This window comes from Crotalus tigris, unplaced genomic scaffold, assembly GCF_016545835.1.
Source record: "Crotalus tigris isolate CLP2741 ecotype Arizona unplaced genomic scaffold, ASM1654583v1 scf7180000017764.6130737, whole genome shotgun sequence".
Taxonomy (NCBI): Eukaryota; Metazoa; Chordata; class Lepidosauria; order Squamata; family Viperidae; genus Crotalus; species Crotalus tigris.
In genome coordinates this window covers 3,955,519-3,979,831 of record NW_024096618.1, presented here as the reverse complement: position 1 = coordinate 3,979,831, position 24,313 = coordinate 3,955,519, and the positions used below count along the sequence as shown (strand labels likewise).

Genomic DNA, 24,313 nt, shown 5'->3' with positions numbered 1-24,313 from the left:
AAGTCCGCATGTCTTAAAGTTGTCAAGATTGCGGACCCCTGGCCTATAGGACCAAAATATGAAAGGGCCGGTAAGCTCCTCCCACTATCGGGGTTCTCTCCTCCTGAGGGAGAGCCGAGGAGAAACCCGGTTTCCCGGCCTTTTGTGAGATCAGCTCCGCCCACAGGCGGCCCTGTCCCGCCTCTGCTCTTCAGGTCACGGTGGGCCGCGGTCGGGAAAGGCAGTGCGGCCGGCTCTGAGGCAGCGAAGCGAGGCCATGATGGGGGCCGCTCGTCGGCACGTGGTGTGCGCCATATCGGGCGGGGTGGACAGCGCCGTGGCGGCGCTGCTACTGCGGCGACGAGGTGAGCGGAGAACTGGGGCGAGAGCAAAAGGCCCCTTTACTACCCCCCCCCCAGCGTTCTTTCCGTCAGCAGAACTTCCGTTCCGGTGTGTGGAGACTACAACTCCCGGCATTCCGTTGCGAAAGGTTTCAGAGATGTACAGTAGTAGTTAACATCTGGTGGGCGAAGTCTGATGGAAGGAGTTGCCCTGCGCGGATAAAATGCTCCTTCTGGTTGGATTCCTGGGGACTGTAAGGAAAGATTTATATAGTATAGGTCAGGGGTCTTCAAACTTGGCCACTTTAAGACTTGTGGACTTTAACTCCCAGAATTCCTCAGCTATCCCTGGCTGGCTGAGCAGTTCTGGGAGTTGAAGTCCACAAGTCTTAAAGTGGCCAAGTTTGAAGACCCCTGGTATAGGTAGTCCTCGACTTAACAACCACACCTGAACCCAAAATTTATGTTGGTAGTGAGACAGCTGAGTGAGTTTTACCCCCTTTTACGACTTTCTTGCCACAGTTGTTAAGTGAATCACTGCAATTGTTAACTTAGTAACATGGTTGTTAAGTGAATCTGGCTTCTGACCCCAGGACACTACAGCTGTCATAAAGATGAGTCAGTTGCCAAGCATCTGAATTTTGATTATGGGTATGCTGCAACGGTCATATGTGTGAAACACAGTTATAAGTCACTGTTTTCATTGCTGTAGTAACTTTGAACTGTTGTAAGTCAAGGACTAGCTGTATTCGAAACAGCAAAATACAATTCTTTACCCTGGCCTTCTTTCGAAGCACATTTTTTAAGCTTCTCAGTCCTTCCTGAAACTCTTGACTCTCATAGTGGTATTCCATCCAAACATTTAGTCTGCCTGAGCCTGCTTAGCTTTTGCAGATCAACCAAGGTCATCTAGGACCTCCATATACAGTAGTGGCCAAAATTGTGGAAACCTTTTGGGAAAAGTGTACAGTAGAAATGCTACTTTTGGTTAAGTTTCCACCAATTTTTCTTCTAATTTCTTTATAACTGTAGCCTTGTTCACTTAATAATACTATTTTACATCGCTTTCTGGGCAACCAGTCAACTCTTTGCACCATTACTTTAATTTTATTACGTTTTACAAGCTCACTAAATGAAAGAACACAAAAAACCCCAACCAACTTGATAGCGATCACATAACACACTGACAAATGTCCTCCTCTTAGCTTCAATACATGACATCAATCACTGACTCCTACTGTGATCTGATTGGCTCATTGCAAAAACAAGATGACACCAGATTGGCTCTCTAAACACTCATGCTCATTGGCTACAGTGAGATGAAGGAAAACTACCTGATATCAACCTAAGCAAGTTGTGCTTCCTTGTTCTGGTTATTTGGCTATAACTTTTCATAGAATACAGTACAGATAATTGAATAAGCTTTGTTGCATTACATTCTTGATTAAATTATCTTTCCATTGATATATAATTTTATGGTACTACTCCCAAAAAAAAGTGGTGTTATTAGCCGTCAAATCTCAAAAGTACACTTTTCCCAAAAGGTTTCCACAATTTTGGCCACTACTGTAGCTTGTCAGCCGTTAAATTATGCAAAATTCTTATGGATTTACTAACTCCTTGGGGCATTCAGTAGTACCGTTAAGGACTACTTATTGAGTATGGTTTGTCATCCATCCACCTGGTGGTGATGCTGTCTATCCCACATTTTTCTAGCTTACCAAGTAGTAGGTTGTGGTCTACTTTGTCAAATGCCTTGCTAAAGTCTAAATATTACTATGTCCTCAGCATTTCGCTGGTCTACTAATTTAATCACTTTGTTAAAGAATGAAATAAGATTGGTTTGGCATGATCTGTTTTTAACAAACCCGTTCTGACTACTAGTTAAAATTTTGTTTCTAGAGGTCAGCTATACTATGTAGCATAATCCTGGGAAAAGATGCACTTGGTTTAAAGAGTTGCAAACAGATACTGAGACCCAATTACAGACTTTGAAGGATCTTTTTGCTAAAATATTATTTAATTATTTTATAGTTTAATGATGAACCTAACATGAGCTAATTCAGTGCTTTCATGGGGAGTCTATGACCAGAGATGAATATTCAGTCCATTAGTGCCTACATGTTTGGACACATCTAGCTAGAATGAAGATTTTCTAACTGTCCACAATTTACAATTCTGGGAATAGTATATTTTGTGTTAACGCAGTAAGAGTTATCTAAAACTGGAAAAAGTGTCGGAGATATGAGGAGTTTTTGCCATAGATGATTCAAACATTTTTTAAAAGGGAAAGATTGAACATTGCTATGAGTATATCCCACCGTATGTTTATTTTTCATGCACAGTATTGCCATTTATACCTTCTCATTTCTTGCTTTCCCCATCTGAGCAGGATATGAAGTGACGGGGGTGTTCATGAACAACTGGGACGTGGTGGATGAAAAGGGAATTTGTCAAGGCAATCAAGATTGTGAAGATGCTTATAAAGTGTGTCAGATACTCAATATTCCATTTCGCCAAGTTTCCTACGTTAAAGAATATTGGAATGAAGTGTTTAGGTAAGAGAATTTTCATAAACCATTTGATGAAAGAAAACCGTGTGATTGGGAAAATTAATAAGAGGATGGGCTTTTTGTGGAGGCTTTGCAAGCTTCCTTAACTAGTTCTTCTCTCCTCTACTGCACTTGATAAATCTAGCAAAGCATCACTGCTTTATGCTTTAGTTATGAAAATGCACATGAAAAACGGCCCAATTTTAGAACATCCTGAATTCTAATAAAATTCCTTTGCCTCTGTAAGCAAAAACAATTTGCCACAGACCTGAAGAAAGCTTATTTGAATAGCTGCGAATGATAAACTAAAGATGCAGACTTCCTTGAGTTGAATTTAACTTCTGATAACTATAATACAGCCAACATGGTTTTCTTGGGAAAATATGGAAGTAATTCACCATTTCCTATTTGGTATACGGGCACCTCTGCCTCCACCTGCTACTTGGAGGGCTAGTCTGGTGGTTGCAGCACTTGGACCCACCTGCATTGCGGGACTCCAGAGTGTGTCGGGGCTGTGGCTGCTGCCGGACACTGTCGGCCACCGTGTGCTTGCCGCCTCTTGTGGGTGTGCTGGGGGGCGCCCAGCCGGACTGGGATGGGCCATGCTCGGTTGGGGGGGGGCGGTCCCTCACTGTTTCCGGGGCAGCCCTGTGGGCCCATCATGGGCTGGATCCGGCCCACAGGTCTTGTGTTTGACATATCTGGCTTATACCATTCATTTAGAAATTGTTTGAAGTTATCACAACGCTGAAAAAAAAAGATTTTTCAGTTAGTCCTCGCACTTTTGACTATCGTAGCATTCACTTGGTCACATGATTGAAATTTGGGCACATGGCAACTCCGTATATTTATGACGGTTGCAGCATCCCAGGGTCATGTAATCATCATTTGCCACCTTCTCAGTGGGCTTCTGATGAGCGAAGTCAATGGGGGAAGCCGGATTTATTTAATAACCCCATGATTTCTCTTAACAACTACAATAATTCAATTAATAATCATGGCCAAAAAAGTTGTAAAATGCCGTATGACTCTCTTAATAACCACCTTGCTTAGAAAAGTAAATTCTGGTTCAAATTGTGGTCCTAAGTCGAGAACTACCTGTATATTTTTTTTTTGGCTTTAAGGTCTAGCATGCAGCCTTGGGATTTCTACATGGCCTGCCATTCCAGTCCTCGCCTTAGGAGCACAGTTTAGCCCAGTGTTTCTCAACCTTGACAATTTTAAGGCATGTGGACTTCAACTCCCAGAATTCCACAGCCAGCAATGCTGGCTGTGGAATTCTGGGAGTGGAAGTCCACATGCCTTAAAATTGTCAAGGTTGAGAAACACTGGTTTAGCCCAACATTTCTGTTGTTAAGCGAAACATTTGTTAAGTGAGTTTTGCCCCATTTTATGACCTCTCTCATTGCAGTTGTTAATAACCCAGTTGTTAATTGAATATGGCTTCCAACGTTGACTTTGCTTGTCAGAAGATCACAAAAGGTGGTCATATGACCTTGGGACACTGCAATGGTCATAAATATGAGACAGTTGCCAAGCATTTAAATTTTGCTCACGTGACCGTGGGGAGGCTGCGTTGGTCGTAAGTGTGAAAAACAGTCATAAGTCACTTTTTTCAGTGCCGTTGTAACTTTGAACGGTCACTAAACGAACGAGGACTACCTGTTCTACTCAGTTTTGACATACTTAAGTGTTTTTCAAGACCAGTCCAGGGTCTGCCACCTGCTGTAGACTTGGAAATAAATGTGTTGGCAACAATGTTGTTATGCATAATAACAATCAGGGATGGCTGAAGCAAATGGTCAGCCAAGTTGAAGATGGTGATCATGAAGTGCAACTGAAGCTGGGCCTGTTTTTTATATGTGGTGGATATAAAATGTTGGCAGAACTTCGGTTGCACTATTTGACCAGACTTTGTGTAGACTACTAAGCTACTTTTCTGCTACATTTAATTCATTCCTTATGTTCATCAAGGACTAAGGAGGTGTACTTAGGGTCACCACTGATCCCCACCCAGCTGCAGCCTGAGTAAGTCCATTGCTTCATTGTCAGCCTTGCAAGGTTGTCAACAAGAAGCATGGCCAGATGAACTAATTCAACTTTATTATAAGATTACCTTAACACAGTGTTTCTCAACCTTGACAATCTTAAGGCATGTGGACTTCAACTCCCAGAATTCCACAGCCAGCATTGCTGTCAAGATTGAGAAACACTGCCTTAACAGAAACTTGCAGGTCTGAAAGTATATCTCCCCCCTCACCTTTACCGTCCAAGAAATTAGGGGGAATCCCTTCTGAGATGCTTACCACGCCACCATTCTCTTCCTCCTGTCTCCCAAAGTGATTCCCACATACCAGGGATAGGCAACCTTGGCTCTTTTATAACTCATGGACTTCAACTCCCAGAATTCCTGAGTCAGCATGGCTCAGATTGGAAATCTCTCCCTTTCCCCTCAGCATGGCTGGCTCAGGAATTCTGGAAGTTGAAGTCCACGAGTCATAAAAGAGCCAAGGTTGCCTACCCCTGCCACATACCATCACATTCACATTTTTCTTAATGGCATGAAAAGACAATGGATACTATCAGTCAAAGTATCTACAGCAAACCCAGTCATTTAAGTGCTAAACATCAGAAGCATCACCATACCATTTTTAAGTGATTAAAATAAGTAGCTTAAGTATAAACTGAAACAACTTCAGTAAAATCTGGTTGGAGCCAAGAGATTTCTCTATTCTGATCAGCTTATTCTGATGAATTTGATATGATTTAGGTGCTTAGCTTTATATAAAGTAACTGAGATTTTTGAAGGGGTGGTAAACATGCCTCTGCATTTCCAAAACTCATCATCATTTTAATGTTTTTTTTTTACCTACAGCTACCTTTTAAATGAATATGAAGTTGGACGGACACCTAACCCTGATATTATATGTAATAAATACATAAAATTCAATTATTTCCTACATTATGCTATGGATAACATTGGTAAGTTCTATTTTTAGTGGTGTTTTCCTTTCTGAAAAATGAAGAACTGGAATAAACCTGAAAATCAGTCCCAATTTTGCATACAGTCTTCTAACAACCTATGAAGATCTGGCTTTTCAGATCAATCTGTGTCTTTCAGAAATTACACTTTTGTATTCAGAGAGGTATTACTTAATTCAGTGAAGATTCCTACTGACCAAAGTGGTGTAAAATGAGAAATATCATAAAAACAAAAGTCGTAAAATATGTTAAAAGTCTTACTAAAATAAAAGCATCTAATTTGCCTTTTATTTTTTTCAAAACTATACCAGGAGCTGATGCAATAGCAACTGGACACTATGCAAGGACCTCCTTGGAAGATCATGAAGTTTTTCAGCAAAAATACAAGCAAAGACCACCAGGACTTTTCAGAAATAGATTTGAAATAAGAAACAGTAAGCGCTCCACTGTTTAAATCGAGATTAGATGTGTAGCATCATTTAATACAATGAAATGAATAGTTAGTAGTAGGCACCTTGTGTGCAAAAGTCTTAGAATACAAATTAAAATTGGAAAACCAGATGAAGAATAGCTAATTGATGTTACATTTTTGCAGAAAGAAAATGTTAGAGAAGCTGCTGCATTGGACTTAAAGTAGTATCATATTATCGTATATCAAAGTATCCTATCCCATTATATATAATATCATCATCATATCAAAGAAACCATAACATATCTTCATCAAGAGCCTTTTTTTACTGAATGTTACTTGAAACAAAACATTTTTTATTCCTTACTTTGGCTTTCTTGGCATATAGTATTAGTTGCATAGTATGTTGGGTTGTTTTATTGTTTTCTGCCATGTTATCATTTTCTGTGATGTAAAGAATTCAACCAAATTTGACATGGATGCATAGTCACTACCCAGAGAGAGACACACACAGAGAGATCAATTCATTTGCTTTCTCCCCCCCCCCCTTTTGTTATTTACAGCTCAGTCTTTTCTCATTCTTTGCAGTAATAAGGCTTTGAACCTCCTTTTCCTTGATCTCAATGGCATCTCATTCCCCCACCTCATTTTGCATATACATTTTTTTCTCTTCCCCGAAGCATGGTCTATATGTGGAAGAGCCCATCCTTCCATCTGGATGAGCAACAGGACATTATAATTGACAGAACTCCATGTGGGCCTCAGTTTTTTCTAGACACTAAATAGTGGAGCTGAAGGAAGAATAGTTTATTAGACAGTTACAGTGGCAGTGAGTACACCATTGGAAGACCAGGTTAGGAACAGATAATTATGGGGAAATTTTTTCCATGTGGCTGTTAAGAGTTGACACCTACGTGATAGCCCTTAAGTCCATTTTTAAATGAGGAAATAGCTTTTCCTAATACTATGATTCCTCATCTTTCTCATTTTCACTGAAGGCCTGATTTTTAGACTATAACGCAATAAACAAAGTATGTGAAAGAGATAGGAATATAGCCGTTCAACTTCCTTCCCTCCTTCCTTCCTTCCTTCCTTCCTTCCTTCCTTCCTTCCTTCCTTCCTTCCTTCCTTTCTTTCTTTCTTTCTTTCTTTCTTTCTTTCTTTCTTTCTTTCTTTTTATTTTTGTCTTTTTTCTGTTCCTGTTGCAGCTGTCAAACTACTTCAGGGAGCTGATCACAATAAAGACCAGACCTTCTTTCTCAGCCAGATTTCTCAAGAAGCTTTGGAGAAAACCATTTTTCCCCTCGGAGACTTAACAAAAGACTTTGTGAAGAAGATAGCTGCAGAACATCAGCTTTACCATGTGTTGAAAAAAAAAGAGGCATGGTAACATTTCCTAGTCAAAGGACTCAATCGTTATAAGAAAAAAAAAATCATTATAACTTAGAGCATTGGTGGCAAACCTATGGCACGCGTGCCAGAGGCGGCACTTGGAGTCCTCTCTGTGGGCACATGTGCCGTTGCCCCAGCCTCACCTCCCTCCATGACCCCCTCCTCACCACCCACCCCCCTTGAGGAGAGTCGCCCCCGAGCATGGCCCACCCGGAGCAGTGCAGCCAAGGACATGGCAGCCAGGCAGTGTAGACAAGACTCTGCCCTCACATCCCATCCCGCACAGTTGATGCTGCGGGGCGCGGGCAGAGGGTGTGGCCACCATGGCGCTGCTGGGCTGCCTGGGCGATCTACGGCAGGCCCTGGAGGCAGTGAGTGGCCCTGCTGGCAGGCGGGGTGGGGGACCAGGTGGGGGTGGGGCAGGGGCAGGAGGTAGAACAGGGGTGGGGCCAGTTTTGGGGCACTCGATCTCTAAAAGGTTCGCCATCACTGACTTAGAGCAACATTTCTCAATCTTGCACATGCATTTCTCTCTTCATGCTTCATAGTGTCCCCCTAAAGCATGGCCCATATGTGGAAGATCTACAACAAAAATTCCCCAGCCAACAATTGCCAAGTTTGAAAAACATTAGTTTAGATGCCTTTGCAATCTGGAAATGACCCAAAACTGTTCTTTTGATTGATTATGTTTCTGGATAGAATTACCAATTGTGCCATTTTAGTGTTTTAATAGTTTCTTAGTTAGGTATTAGTTCTCCTATCTGTCATTGCAGCCAAGTAGGATAGTCTTCTGCTGAACACATACTGTATTTTTGTAGGAGTTGTCAACATATTTCATATTGTTTATTTTTCCTCTAAAGTTCACTATATTTTTCTACGAGATTTTTCGTGCTTGTTTCTAGATAGGTGGATTTGTAGGTGGGAATAGATAGATATAAAGTGCTGTTATTTGAACTTTCAAAATTCCTAAAGGGTGACCGTTAATTGTGTTTTATTTTAGAGCATGGGCCTCTGTTTTGTTGGTAAAAGAGATTTTTCAGAGTTTCTTCTTGAGGTGAGAGATTACCGATTCATATTTTTTATGAACACATATACATTTTATTATTACTTTCATTGTGTATTAATTTTAAATGGGATTTAAATGGAGACAATGTTTCTTTTCCCCTCGTAGTATCTGCAACCACGTCCAGGAAATTTTGTCTCCGTTGAAGATGGCAAAGTTATTGGAACACACCAAGGTGAGCAGGTGTTTTTTCATTCAGGCCCTGTTAAATGTTGTGAAATATAAAGTTCTCTATAGTCACCCCCTCCTTCTTCCCCCCCCCCACCGAATATGGCAACATAAAACTCAGTAAATCTTTAGTTTCCTCCAAATTGTCTCATTTGGCAATGGATTCGAACGAACTTGGGGCCCCAAGCCCGTATAATATCCTCTTGTTAAAAACATCTGGCTCCAAAAGCTTCAAATTAGGTGGCGAGTTATTAAACAGCTGCACTTGGTTATTGTTTTTATGAGGTGATACAGTGTAAGGAAGTGGGGTTTTATAAAGTGAACAAAATGTGGATCCTTTAATCTCCTTAAAAATAAACGGTAAAGCAGGCTAAACATAAACATACTTAAGAAAGGAATCTATTAACGCTGGGAATTAGACCAGACTTGTAAGGAGAGAATAATGTTTTTCAGGGAGAGAGGAGATATAATAATTACTGGGCTTGGCCTGTGGTTGGAGAGGGGGGGGGGCTTGCATATGGAAGGGGATTTCATGGGATGACATTGCCAGGAATTTTGACCAGTCCAGGTGGGAGAGGAGACAGCTTAAAGCCTTGGCATCGGGAAGATGATGTTGTGTGGTTCCTTTGACCGCTGGCATTTTATCTTGACTGCTGATCATTTTCTCCCTGAAGAGAGAGAGAGAAAGACAGAGGGTGGTCCCACTGCTTCAATCTCTTTCTGTTCTGGATAGAAAGGGTGGTTGAGCATACAGAGTCAAGTTTGGAAAGAAATAAAAAAGCAATCGGTTTCAGAGGCAATGCATTTCAGCGGAGCTTTCCAGGCTCCTTTTCATAGACAAACTTTGCAGAACAGTTGTTTTATTATTTGCATTACTGTTGTGATGATCGCCATTGTTATCGATGGTTATTAAGTTGCGGTTGAGAAAAAAATTGAATGGCTGTGACTGCTGTTTAGGAGCATCTCGGAAAACCTGCCAGAGACGTATTGCTGCCAACTGTATTACAAACGGAGCAGCCTATAAATCCAATCAATCAGTATTCATATTCTTGTGCTGGTAATTACCAAAGGGCTGGTAATTCCCGAAAGATCTCCTGTATGGAGAACTAGTGCAGGGAAAGCGCCCCAGAGGGAGACCTGAGCTGCGATATAAGGATATCTGCAAGAGGGACCTAAAGGCCTTGGGAATGGACATTAACAGCTGGGAATCCTTGGCCTCTGATCGTTCAGCCTGGAGGCTAAAGACGCAGCATGGCCTTCTCCAATTCAAAGAGACACTTGTGCGGCAGGCTGAGGCAAAAAGGCAGTCCCGGAACCAGCGAAATCTGGGGGCTGGACAGGGGACAGATTGTATCTGCCCTCAGTGTGGAAGGGACTGTCATTCTCGAATTGGCCTTTTTTAGCCACACCAGATGCTGCCTTAGGACCTCTTTCCAAATCACGATGCCATAGTCTCTTGAGACTGAAGGATGCCAATGAGATGAATTGCCAAAGCCTAACATGTTGCTAATATGTATTATTTTAAACACATCTGGCTGCAATTCTACATTGGGGTAATCTGTTGGCTAAGAGTGCTGGTTATATTCAGAACTCATTCTCATGTTCAGAAATTTCTGTTACATCTTTTTACTAAATGACCTTAAGTATCTTGTCATTATAACTTAGAGCAGTGGTGGCGAACCTATGGCACGCGTGCCAGAGGCGGCACTTGGAGCCCTCTCTGTGGGCACATGTGCCGTTGCCCCACCTCGCCTCCCTCCACGACCCCCTCCTCACCAGCCGCCCCCCTTGAGATTTTGTGGGTTGTTGACTTCCAGCACCATTGGGGGACTACCCACTCAAGGAAAGTTATGTCCCCTTCATTTGGATGCTTATTGAGCGAGTTAAAAGCTACTATATTACTGCTTGCTAACATTATTGGAACTTGAAATCGGTTGAGAATTGGAATATTGGTTAGGATGAGGCTGTTACACTGATTCTTAAGCACAGTGAGTTTTAATTTCAACCATACATTTTTTTAGGGAAATTAATTTATATAAACTCTTGGCAATTGGATTATTTTAATCTGTAATCTCTGCTTGCTGGTATTATGAATGGACCTATTTTTTCTAATGAAATATAGAAAATCCTGATGTAGTTATAGCATTTTCACAGAATAGGCTTATACTTAATACCTGCTAATTTGCTGATTCCTTTTTTTTGCTGCTTTTGTTAATAAATACTGCACCAAAGTTGCAGGAAATAACTTCTAATTGATCTTTTTCAGCCTGTTGCCCCATGCATGTTCAAGATACAAATCTTATTCCTAGCCAGTTTATATGATAGTAATGTGGAATGATAAACAATCATCAGAATAATGATGTGTCTGCATAATTACTGGAATAATGCTGTGTTAGTAGTATGTGACTAACCTAATGTGCATTGCACTTGGAAACAATGTATGTAGCAAACTCCCTCCATTGTATACCCGTGAGAAACGAACTTAATGTATTACAATGTGTATTTCAATGTGTATTCCTTTGTTCCTGAGCAAAGGAAAGTATAAAACTGAAGTCTGAACCCGCCCTCGGGCTTCAGAATTGCTAGTTGCTATTGCTTCTGAAACTGTGCAATAAATCTCTCTGCTAAAACCCTCTGGAATTCGTAAGAGTCCTTTCGTTTTCCACAAGAATAGGATTTAGAATCATAGAGTTTGAAGGACCAGCTAGGTTAGTGGTCTCCCCAGAGGGAAGAGGGTAAAAAAGGACTATATGTTGGTCGCAACAGAGCAATCAAAGCCCTGCCCCTTTGTTGGGATATTGGTTAGGATGAGACTGTTAAGCTGATTCTTAAGCATAATGAGTTTAAGTGTCAACCATACATTCAGTAGATATGTGTTTTCTTTCTGCATTTTGCTTATTTACTGAACAGCTAGTATACTTAGTCTTTTCTTTCCCTTTTGTTTTCAACATATCTGTGGGTTATATTTTAAAATATGTGTTTTGCTTTTCTTAGGTTGCTTCTTATATACGTTTGGCCAGAAAGCTAAGCTAAAGAACTGCAGTCGTGCATGGTTTGTCGTAGATAAAAATGTGGCCTCTGGGGAAGTTTTTGTGGTAAGTTTGCTTGCATTTGTACCGTTTGTGATTGCTGCCTAAAAGAATGTCGTTATTACTGGCCCAAGATTCTTGGCTTTTGCATACAAAAGAAAAACCAAAGCTGTTAAGTAAACCGTTGTCAAGAAGCTTTATTACATCCTGTTCAAACTAGCTTTTGATCAACAGAAAATTGAAAAGGATGTTGGCACAAAGTATGCAATAAATGGCAAGCAATGAAAGAAGTGATCAGACCATTGAGCTTCACCTTGGAACAAGCGTGCCTTCGTCTTAAGTGTTCCATTCCGTCTTTAGGTCAAACCATCATCCTGATGCTCTATTGGTAGTGATAGCCATTGTCGCAGGTTGGAAGGGATGACTTGTATAGCACATCCTTACAGTCACAGGTCACACAGTGTGACATCAGCACTGGGAGGGGCTGAGCAAACAGCAGCACCTTGATGGACATGCTGAAACAGTCCACTTGTTGCCTTTTACATTAATATTTCTCTATTTCCATGGATAATGTATGGATACACAAGTAGTCCTTATGTACAACTGCAATCATGTATTGACTTTGCAACTACACCAGTGATGAAACAGTAACTTTATGTCCAATTCTTGCATTTATGAGGATTGTAAGGCAAACAAGAATTGAAGTGAGATCATAACCATAGTTGTGTAGCGCTTACTAACTGCTTTGCTTAACAATGGAGTTGCCATTACTGAGGTCGCTAAATAGGACTACCTATACTTGATATGCTCCTTTAAGCCTGGATAAAATCCCTAAATTTATAAGGGAAGCAGTGGCTCCACTCTTGAAGCAGTGTTTTTGTTCACTCCTGATCCTTTAAAATATGACTTTTTGGAGATATAGTGCTCAATCAAGTTTAATATCTACCTACACAAAAACATCATTTCTCATTCATATTATCTCTGTAGCTTTAGCTATGTATAAGCTAATTATGGCCAAAACAAACCATGGTTAGGTTTTAGGACCAACACTTTCCTGATTTTTGCAAGAAACAAAACATTTCATAACAATTATATAGTGCAATGTTTCATGATCTTGGCAACTTTAAGATGTGTGGACTTCAATTCCCAGAATTGTGTGAGTTGAATCCGTACATCATAAGATTGAGGAACAACTGATATAATTTAACAGTATAAGCCTGTTGGTTTTAATAAATTATTGTATGACCCATGAGGGGTCAGCACCCTGGGGCCTGTGGTCCTTTGTAGCAATTGGAGACCCTTGTGATCATATTACCAGCAGCCAACAACATGGCTATTGAAAATTAGCAGATTATTTTCCTCATTTTGGAAGATGGAGCCGTAAGGTCTAGTATAAAAGGCTTCAGATAGCTTTAAGATAGTTCAAATAAAGACAGAAAAAAATATAAGGGAAAAAATAGAAATCCTAGCCAGCTGATTCTATATGGTATATAGCCTACTGTACTGTTTAGCATTGCCTTTTGGAAAATGTTAAATAATATTGAATTTGCCCACCCCCAGTGTTCCATCAAACTTGCCTGTGATTTTCTTTTTATGGTCTCCGCTTTATAAAACAAATAAAACAAAGATTCCTCCCAGATGGGTGAAAAGGAATGCAATAAAGATTGCCTTAATCATCACTCTGATAGAAAGCGGACCCAACGATTTGAGTTTTTAACCCCCACGCAAAGCAGAAGTTTTATTCTGCCTTCCAATTTAACCCTGACATTTTTTTTCTTTTACTTGTTGCTAATTTTATCTATATAATAATAATAATAATAATAATAATAACAACAACAACAACAATAATGCCTGGAGACAGCAGAATAGAAGAGAAAGAACTGGAGAAGATAACAAAATACAAAGACCTACAAATAGAAATAGAAAGACTGTGGCAAAAGCAAGCAAGGGTAGTACCAATAGTCATAGGCTCCTTGGGTGCAATCCCAAAACAACTGGAGCACCACTTGAACACCATTGGCATTGACAAATTCGCTATTAGTCAATTGCAAAAGGCGGCCTTATTAGGAACTGCTTCCATCCTGCGACGATATCTGTAATACCATCAAACATCCACATCTGCCTATCCCAGGTCCTGGGTAAGGACTCGATAGGTAGACAAAATGCCAAATCCAGTCTGAACATCTGGCTGACTGTGTAATGATCCATAATAATAATAATAATAATAATAGTAAAGTTGGGAGGGACCTTGGAGGTCATCTAGTCCAACCCCCTGCTCAGGCAGGAAACTCTATGCCATTTTGAACAAATGGCTGTCCAGTCTCTTCTTAAAAACTTCCAGTGTTGGAGCATTTACTGCTTCTGGAGGCAGGTTGTTCCACTGATTAATTGTTCTGACTGTCAGGAAGTTTCTCCTTAGTTCTAAGTTGCTTCTCTCCTTGATTAGTTTCCATCCTTTGCTTCTTGTCCTGCCTTCAGGCACTTTGGAGAATAGCTTGACACCCTCTTCTTTGTGGCAGCCCCTGAGATATTGGAACATTGCTATCATGTCCCCCCTTGTCCTTCTCTTCGTTAAACTAGACATACCCAATTCTAGCAACCGTTCCTTATATGTTTTAGCCTCCAGTCCCCTAATCAGCCTCCAGTCCCCTAATTGTGCTGAGATGCTGAGTTGTAAATTAAAATTTTTGTGTCCTTCTGAAGGCGCCTGGCAGGGATCACCCTGCGCTCTACAGAGACCTTTTACGGACAAGCAGAGTGCACTGGATTGCTGAGGATCCACCTGCAGAACTCGTTCACAACAAAATGATGGAGTGTAATTTCCGCTTCCTACACTTGATGGCGCTAGGTGACTAGTCTTTGTTAACTGAAAGACCTCGGTGGCATAAAGGGCACAGATAGGCCATTTATGGAAGGAAATATTTATAGAATGTTTATTATTTATGTTTATAAAAGGAAACATATTATTTGTTCAGATTACAAATAGCATCGGATATTGATGAGAATACAGATTTTGAGGTTTTAATTTCTGACTTTAATTGGGTTCGTAAAGGGTGTTTTTAAAAATCGAATTCTTTATTTTATTTTGGGGGTTTAATCTTTTAATTGTGTGAGCCTGCCAAAGTCACGTAGATGGGCAATCAAATCAAATCCATAAAGGTCAATCTCTTAATAGTTTTTTTTTTTTTAATTTGTAGTACCTTGTACGTTAACCCTAAATCAAGATGGATCAGTATGGTTGACTCTGGCTAAGCCAATCAGGGATCTTACAGCAGGGCAGGTATGTGCTGAGCCTTCTTCTCTGTGATTATCTTTCATTTACTAATCATTCCAGGACATATTTCCCAATAAATACACTCAGTTGCGCTTTTGAACAGATTGAATAGCAAAGTATGGAGCAGATTTTATTCATGCAATGATAACTGGACAAAAGAAGCAGTTTGTTCATACAATGTTATTGGTTGATTTATTAAACTATTACATATAAGTGAGTCAAAAATCTTAACTGGAATCTTGGTGCTATACATTGCTATTAACAGCTGAATGTTTTAACATGATCCAACATGGCTGATGTGATTCATAATAATTTTCCCTTGGGTTTTGTTTGATTCTCAGCACTGAGGGGAAAGTTTTATAAACATCTATATTGTGTTTGTCTGCTAGCAATGGTAATAATGAAGGGAATTAAGCAATATTTGAAGCCCTATAGTTATTTACTTGCAAGGAGGCCTAATTTACTCTCCAAGAAAAATATTTGCTAATAATGTTGAATGAAATGTAATAGAGAACATTCTTACATGCAGAAGATATCAGATATGATTTGGGGATCTCAGCAAAGGTGGGGGGGGGAGAGACAAGCCTGCTCTGTCTGCATTTATCCTAGATAAGATGGTCCACTTTTTTTCCTGGTTAAGATGGTTCAGTAGTCTAATGTTCAGTTAGAACTGTTTCTCAATCTCAGCAATTTTAAGATAGGTGGACTTCAACTCTCAAAATTTCCCAATCAGCTGAAGCTGGCTAGAGAATTCTGGGACTTAAAGTTCACCCATCTTCTCAGGTTGCTGAGATTGAGAAACACAGAGAAAGCTATTTGAGAATTTTGGGGGAAAATGTACATCCTTACTTGGTTAAATACAGTGAAACTCAACTCTTTCTCTGCCTTTTGTTGCCTTCTCACCACAGTTAACACAGCAAAAATAGCAACTGCAATGGAAGGAGGAGAATGACAGCTTTCATGATTAACAAAAAAGTGTTTTGAGGGCTTGTTCAGTTGCAGGTTTTATCAAGTCCTGTCATGCAAGTTGATGTTGTAGAATAGATTCTGTAAATAACCAAGAGTCTGTGAAAAAGAGTAGGATGTAAGAGGTCTACCCAGCTTGTCAAAAAATTCTCAGCATTAAGAAGTATCTGAATCACAATTGCTTAAAACTGAGAAATTTCAAATTTCAAATTGTGCATATTTTTAACAAAGGAAATAAAGCAGCTGAAAAAAGGGAGACTCCACTGAATTCCTTAATTCAGCACATTCATTCTAAGATGTGTGAATGTAATCAGTTGTGTTATATTACTAGATTATTATAGTTAACTCAATATTTCAGACTTTGGGAAGCTCTCTTTACCATGTGAATGGTAAATTATGATGATTTACTTAGATGCTATTTTTTATCAGTTCGATTTACACCGCTAAGATCACTAATAATTACGATAATAATTATACTAGTGATGAATTCACTCCCCCATCCCCTACTTTATTTGGCATGTTTAAAAGCTAAGTAGTCAGGTGACCCCCCCCCCCCAGGAGAAGTCTTCTCAATACAAAGCCTCACACTTCATACACTACAAATTGTCACTCTTCTGTTTTCCAGTTTGCTGTTTTCTACAAGGGAGATGAATGCCTAGGCAGTGGTATGATTCTGAGACTGGGGCCTTCGGTTTTTACTTTGCAACAGGGCAAGAACAGAGAAACTACCGGTGTGAATATAACAGCTGACGAGGTCACAGTACAGCCGACCAAATGACTTCTTGCTTTTTAAAAATGAACCAGAGGATTTAAAAAAAACCCAAAACAACTAGTTAATCAAAAGCTTTGGAATGATCATCAGATACATGAATGCACATCTGGATGTGTTTGGAATTTATCTGAAAAAAATAAAACAGTTGTGACTTATGAACGGACTCTTCTTGGTGAGAAAATGGTTACCTTTTCTCATCTCTTGAAGCCCAGCCCTGTGGAGAAGTTAAACAGAAGGCGACAACATCCAAATAAGTGTGTATAGGATTGCAATGTAATATATACTGTTTGAAGAATCCTGTTAAGATCATGCAAATAAGTTTTTTGGAATGTGGATTGTGGCTAAATCTACTGCTGGGTGATCACAATAGACTTATTTATCCTCTTTCTCAATATTTGCCTTTTGGTTGCCCATCTTGTAAACTTTCAAACCGGAAAGCCATTTTTGCAAATTGGAAGATAAAGTTACAGCTCAAAGATAGGTAAGAGAATGGAGGGTGAATGCTGGGGATATCTAGAGATCTCTTTTTCCCCCCCTACTTGTTGAAAAATGAATGAAGCTTCTGAAGGAACTCACAATGAAATGTCCTAGTATATGTTAATTGAAGTGCAATAACTAGAAAAATTTCTTGGCTCTTGAATGTGCCAGCACCTTCAGATAATATTTTGAAGAACCTGCTGGTATTTGCCTTTAACCATGAAAAAGCTGCCTTGTGTAATCTCTTCAGCTGTGTTTAGGTATTCTAGCACCCAACACAATTGTATTGGGAAGATGATTGGATCAGGTTCAAATTTTCTGTCCCTCTCATCTTTGTCATTCTCCACAGGTTAGAGCAGGGGTGTCAAACTGCTGGCCCGCGGGCCGGATGCGTCATCGTAAAACTGCGCCCACCCCATTGCCGGCAATGGCAAAAAAGTTCCGATACGTAGCGTGACGTCACGTGACGTCGCAAGTTTGACATGTCTGGGTTAGAGGGCACAGATCTCCAGTGAGGATCTTGCTTTTTACAAGCAGATGCCCCATCAAGCCTGGGACATGCCTAAGCAGAGCCATAGTTTACTGCATGTCTTCAAATCATGGACAAGAGGGGACTGAAGTAAGACTTCTCCTCCTTCTATGTCTCTAATGAGGGTGGAGAATAAGCCCCTTAATAAGCTAAAGCAGTGTTTCTCAACCTTGACAATTTTAAGGCATGTGGACTTCAACTCCCAGAATTCCACAGCCAGCATTGCTGGCTGTGGAATTCTGGGAGTTGAAGTCCACATGCCTTAAAATTGTCAAGGTTGAGAAACACTGAGCTAAAGCATAGCACTATAGTGTGGCACTGAAAATCATTGAAGAAAATGGCATTTTCCTGTTCTGCAATTTTAACAGAAATCATTTTAATGGCATATCTGCACTATGCAGATATGTGGGAAATGCTAGTCTTCTATACAGCCTGCTTATTTTAAAGAGGAAAATCTCACAGATTCATATCAAATCCAAAATTTGTATAATATTTTTTTTTCCTGTACTTTAAAAATGAAATAATGTCTCTTTGGGGAAAAGGGTATTATGAGTCAGATTCATAATTGCATATTATTTTAGAATTTTCATTTTTGACACAAATTACTGTCAAGTTGATGTAACATCATGAACTCTACCTATGTAATTAAATTATTAAATCATTCCTTTAGGTTTGAAAGCTTTTCTTATGTATTGCAAGCAAACAAAAGCTTATATTTTGTAAAGTAAAAATGCTTTAGATTTTAGTGATTATTTTACAAATAACCTGAAAGACGCATAGAACAACATTTCAGTCAATTAGCTTTTAATCATGTTTTCTATTTCAACGTGTGAGAGAAATATTTTGAGAGAAGAGGCTATGAGCAATGGTGAAGCATCAAGTTGGAACAAGCAGTTCTCCCATGAAGACCAAGGTTGGCTTTAGAGCTGCATCATAGCAACCAGTTTCTACAGTAACAAAATGATTCAGCCCACATTACAGGTTGTAGCATTTGCAACTACCTCCCCCACTTTTTTTCTGCCCAGACCAGAAGATGCTGGAATACCTGTACTATAAATGACTATATTCACAAAGAAAAAATTATGTCTGTAATAATAACCTTATCAAGATGATGTACATTTTGTCTCTTTCCTTCACTATCGGGAAATTACATACTATTAGTACAAATTTTTGTTTGATCTTTGGAGATGAAAAAATAACTTGGTAGGGAGGATCCTTACAATTACAAGTATGTAATTGTTCCCTTTTGCATGACAATTTAGTATCTTTACTAAGTCAAGGGAAATTATTGAAAATGACAGCAATGGGGCTTGGAAAGGCAATCTCCCTTCCTCAGACGGACTGATCCAGTTATTTCTATAGGTGCAGGCTCAAGGTTGAAATCAAGATGGCTGCTGCAAAAGCACAATTGTGTGCCATCTTAACTTTTTAAACTACACCTTGTGGACACATCTGGTTCTGGCTTTGATGTGGCACTGCTTGGAGCAGCTTAGAGCTACAGTAGCTGCTACTTATTTTAGCCTATAAAATGAAGTAAGCCTAATTAGCTTATCCAGCATGAATTTCAGAAAAGTCCTGCAATGAACTAAACGATTCTGGAACACTGAACCAGCTGAAATACACTCCACTGCACTTACCAAGCCCCAACAGTTGTCTTGATTTCCACCTGGTTCCTTAAGCCAAAGTGACATCTTCTGGAAGGTCATGCCATTGGGAGGCCATTAAGTGTACTACATGAAGGAAGTCCCCTTTATCATGCAAGATAGACTACCTCCAGTGTGGAAATGGAGAAGAGTGTCCTCTCAGCAGACATTTTTATGATGCTGTGGTGTGTGTTTATGTGCCAAGAATCAGCCCTGTGCCATGATCTTGATTCTGAAGATAGGATAACAAGACCTCCTGCTTGCATTTTGTTTAACATAAGATTGCAAACATTTAGGCAGCTAAATCTGGTACAAGCCAGATATTACCTTTTGTTATCAAGAAGCATATTAAAATCAAGAATAATCATGGGTTTAGTGTTAGTAATTAAGAGCAGTTACAGAACAAAACAACTCACAAAAATACAATTATATGATTCTAATCTCCACTTTCTCCTCAGCAAACGCCTTTACAAAATGATGACAAACCTTGCCTTGTGTGTTTTATGAGACATGCCTAGAAGAATTAAAGTATACTTTTTGCTGCAAAAATTATCTTTTTCACATATATATGAACTTGGAACTCAAGATAGCCCAGGGCAAAAAAGAACACTTTGTAAAAATTTCATGAAAATAAAGGTTTAACTATTATTATTTTATGTAAAATGATTCTATCAAGACTTACTGAATTATGAAAGTTGCGTTGCTAGTTTAGCAATATTTGTATTTGTGATAAATTAACAGATTTCATCTTTTAACACTACAGTAATTATCTTTCCGTCATAGACTCCCGAATACCTCTGATTATAATCTGATTTCCTTTGCAAATCCTTCTTGATAGATCTCACACTTTCAGACTCCTTTTCTACTATGTGTAGGGTGACCTAGTGAACCACCTGTTAATAAATATATTCGAGTGAATGTGATTCATAAAATAGTATCATAAATATGATAGACAAGCCATGATCTGTTGGGTTGTTTCAGAGATATGTCCTTACCAGATTTCTCAATGCCTTCAGGAATGGCAGAGCTTCTCATATACTGCCTTGGAAAATTTGGGATACATCCAGAAATGTATCTGCCTTGAAAATAATCAGTGTTGAACTATATAATACAAACATCAGGAGTGGACCACAGGAACTGTTTTTTTGAGACTTTGTATTATGTCATAAAATTTATATTTGATAATTTGTATGTAATAAAAAATTATAAAATTTGCCAAATTTCAATTCCACAGGAGTCATGGGGCCCAGATCTTGGATGCATTGTGTATGTTAATCCATCTGGGATATTTTGATTCAAAAATGGTTGCCATATGAAGCATCGTTTTGCCCAGGTCATGTCAACAGGAATTTTAGTACTGTAGTACTAAAGAAAGTACTATACTATTATAGATGAATCCTTATTAGAAACATCCCATATTTGAGTATAGAAAATTTTGTAATATCATGCATGAGAATATATACATGTTCTGGACATTTTCCTGAGATAAAATACTTTTAATGGACCTTTTGTCTTCTTAACCATTATGGCGTAAATTTATTTTCTAAAATTACAGAACCCTACTTGTTTGGGTTCAGAAACTTGAGTAGGATCAGGGAGAGAAAATTTTATCTATAAAGTCTCACTCCCACTCATTCTCTCTATAAAGTGATTAAGAATACAGCAGAGTAGACTTCCAGTTTTGTGCCTTAGCGAGACGGGATGCAGGAAGGCAGGGATCTGCCTTCTGCGCCCAATTTTGCCCTGCTGGGGGCCCTAAAAAGGGCCTAAAGTCACCCCAAAGAGGCGATGAAGAGGAGGGGTGCCTTGTTGATCACAGAGACATGGCAGTCTTTCCGTTCGATCCAAGGAAAGCCCTCCAGACCGGCAGGGGAAAGACTGGCTACATCCCTGTGGCTGGCCATTAGCTGCTGACAACTGAAGAAGCAGCACCAGTTAACACATTGTAAATAGCATGTTTGGAACTGGGTGAGAATATTGATCCTTTCTTTACTATTTTACAACTGAATTTTCTGGGAAAGGCTCCCAAGAAGCTAAAAACCTCCGAATGTAATGGAAATGGCATTTTAATTTTATGGGGGACAGAAACACACAATACTGAAGGAGAAGTAAGATAAAACTACAGCTTTGATAAATTTGAGAACTGAGATAACTGTTAAGATTTTCTTTGAAAAAAAAAACATTGAGGCTAAATATAAGAAATCAATCCTTTTTCTTATGAGTGGAAAATGGACTTTGAATGACATCTAGTGGTGGATTTGTGCACAGCAGTATAATTTGTTTCCTGGCTGTTGGTGACTCCTAGCTTGGGAGAACAGCTGGCAATAAAGGAAAATATTTTGGCATACCTATCACCCTGACCTTCCTGGATTATAAATACCTACTGAGCTTGGACTTTTAACTTCAAGAGCTAGTGGGAGAGAAAGAAAAAATTGACCTTGGATTACGTCTGGTTGGGAGAGACTTTTGAGCTGTTTTCAGGGAGGTTGAACATTTTGAACACTTTGAACATTGTGGATTACAACCTTACTTGGCTGACAATTTTTGAATACTTGAGACAAAGGATCACTATAAAATATTGCTTTCAGGACTGGACCTATACTCTGGAAGCTACTGGATTATAAAGGCTACATATAAAGACCAGAAAACTAGAGGAAACTTTGATCTACTCTTACTGATACTGGTGATACTAGAGAATCTCCAGGAACGAGGCCTCAAGAAAAAAACAAACACTTTCCAGAAGGAAATATACTCTGTGCTACAAATAATTCACCAAACAATTGTTGCATACAAAGAGAACATAAAAAGAAATCATAATAAGACTAAAAACAATTTAAACAACATAAATGAGCAAATCTCCAAATTAAAACCAACTAGAAATTTCTCAGATAACAACTACAAAATATGAACAAATAAACCAGAAATCAGAAGACGAAACAGAAGAAATGGATTTAGAGATGGAAGAGATAAAAGAAGGGAAATATAAATGACCATATACAAACAAAATACTGCAAGACTTAGCTATAACAATGAAAATACAAAAGGACCCTTTACCCTTTAGTTCTGCAAAATAGATCTGATGGCAAGGAAGAAGTTTTTAAAAAATGGAATATAGAGCTGTTAGTGGAAATGTCACAACCTGGGAAACAGGGAATGAAAAGACAAATGGAGGGAGAAAAAAACTGGGAGTTGTTTAAGGAATACAAATGGACAGAATCCCCCCCCCCCAAAATACCCTACCTAAATTGTCTTCCTCATGCCAAGCAATTTTCACAAAAATAGAAAGAAAATTCCTGAGCAATCTAATTGGAAAGCTACTTGGAAAAGAAAGAAAGTGAGAGTTAGATTTAAAAAAAAGATTTGACCTTTTAGAGGGGGCATTATATGTTTAAATACTTGTCTGAATAAGATTAAAAGAACGGATGATCCTTAGATAAAATTAAACTTTTATAATGAAAGATATGATTTAGATTTAAAATAGCACTTTTTCTTTCTTTTTTTGATAAGGGACATATGAAAATAAGAGGATTGATATGAGTAAAAAACTTTAGCTATATAAATGTAATTAATATTGAGAAAATTATAACTGACAAAGATGTTTTAAATACTGATGGGAAATCAAACCTTAACAAGAGCACAAAAAACAAGATATTAATTGATGAGCTGACATTATTGATTTATGAACTGATATTTTTGTTATTTGTATGATATTAGTAAAATATGATGAAGATGCTTATATCTAATTTTGTATACATTAATAGTACCAAAACTTGTAACTGTGTAATGAGGGGGAAATGGGAAAAATATGGAGAAGAAAGGAGGATCAGAGAAAAAATACTGGATTGTGTAGTATTGAACAGATTTATATTGAAGAAGTTAATGTTAAATATCTGAACCCAGACAACATGTTGTTTACTAAAGACCAAAGATTATAATTCTTAAAAATTAATAAAACCTTTATATAAAAAAGAATACAGCAGAATAATCTGAACAGTTTTATTTTAATTCTTACATTTAACTTTAAATTTTAAATTAATTTCAGAATGAATTCTGAAAATTTCAGATTTAATGGCATCTGCAAAGCTTTTTGCTGTTGGGGTGGGCAGAAACAGTCAAATACAGGTGGTCTTCGACTTACAGCAGTTCATTTAGTGACCATTCAAAGTTACAACAGCACTGAAAAAAGTCGATTCACAGTAACAACCTTAGTAGCATCCCCACGACCATGTGATCAAAATTCTGATGCTTAGAAACTGGTTCATACTTATGACCACTGTTGTGTCTATCTTTTGATAAGCAAAGTCAACGGGGAAGTCAAATTACTAACTATCCGCTGCAATGATTCATTTAACAACCATGGCAAGAAAGGTTGAAAATGGGGCAAAACCTATTAAATGTTTCACTTAAAATTTGGGGCTCAATTGTGGTCATATGTTGAGGACTACTCGTATTCACTGCCCATGAATTCCTTACTGATAAGAAATTGGAACCCAAGCCTTCAGCTGCAACTGCACTAATAATATTGTTGAAATTTAAATTGGGAAGATGCACATAGAATATAACAGAGAGAAAAACGATACTGTACAAATGTGAATGTGCTGATTACTTCTTGGAGAGTCCCAAGTATGACTTAGAACTAATAAAAGAAAAAAGTATTTGATTCAGAAACAGATGTCTATCATGGGAGAAAATGTGTTTTTTGTTTGCACTGGCTGTTGAACTTTGCTGAAGGCTGCA

The 24,313-nt window shown here is 38.8% G+C and overlaps 1 protein-coding gene across 1 annotated transcript; it reads left to right on the top strand.

Moving 5' to 3' along the window:
- The first annotated feature begins 49 nt into the window (after positions 1–49).
- Positions 50–18,117, top strand: TRMU (tRNA mitochondrial 2-thiouridylase). The gene is made up of 11 exons (XM_039341282.1): positions 50–344; positions 2,713–2,878; positions 5,748–5,854; positions 6,166–6,288; positions 7,472–7,644; positions 8,656–8,709; positions 8,827–8,893; positions 11,881–11,981; positions 14,619–14,763; positions 15,113–15,195; positions 16,781–18,117. Exons 1-11 carry the CDS (start codon positions 257–259, stop codon positions 16,931–16,933), a joined length of 1,260 nt encoding a protein of 419 aa, XP_039197216.1. The 5' UTR covers positions 50–256; the 3' UTR covers positions 16,934–18,117.
- Positions 18,118–24,313: the final 6,196 nt, after the last annotated feature.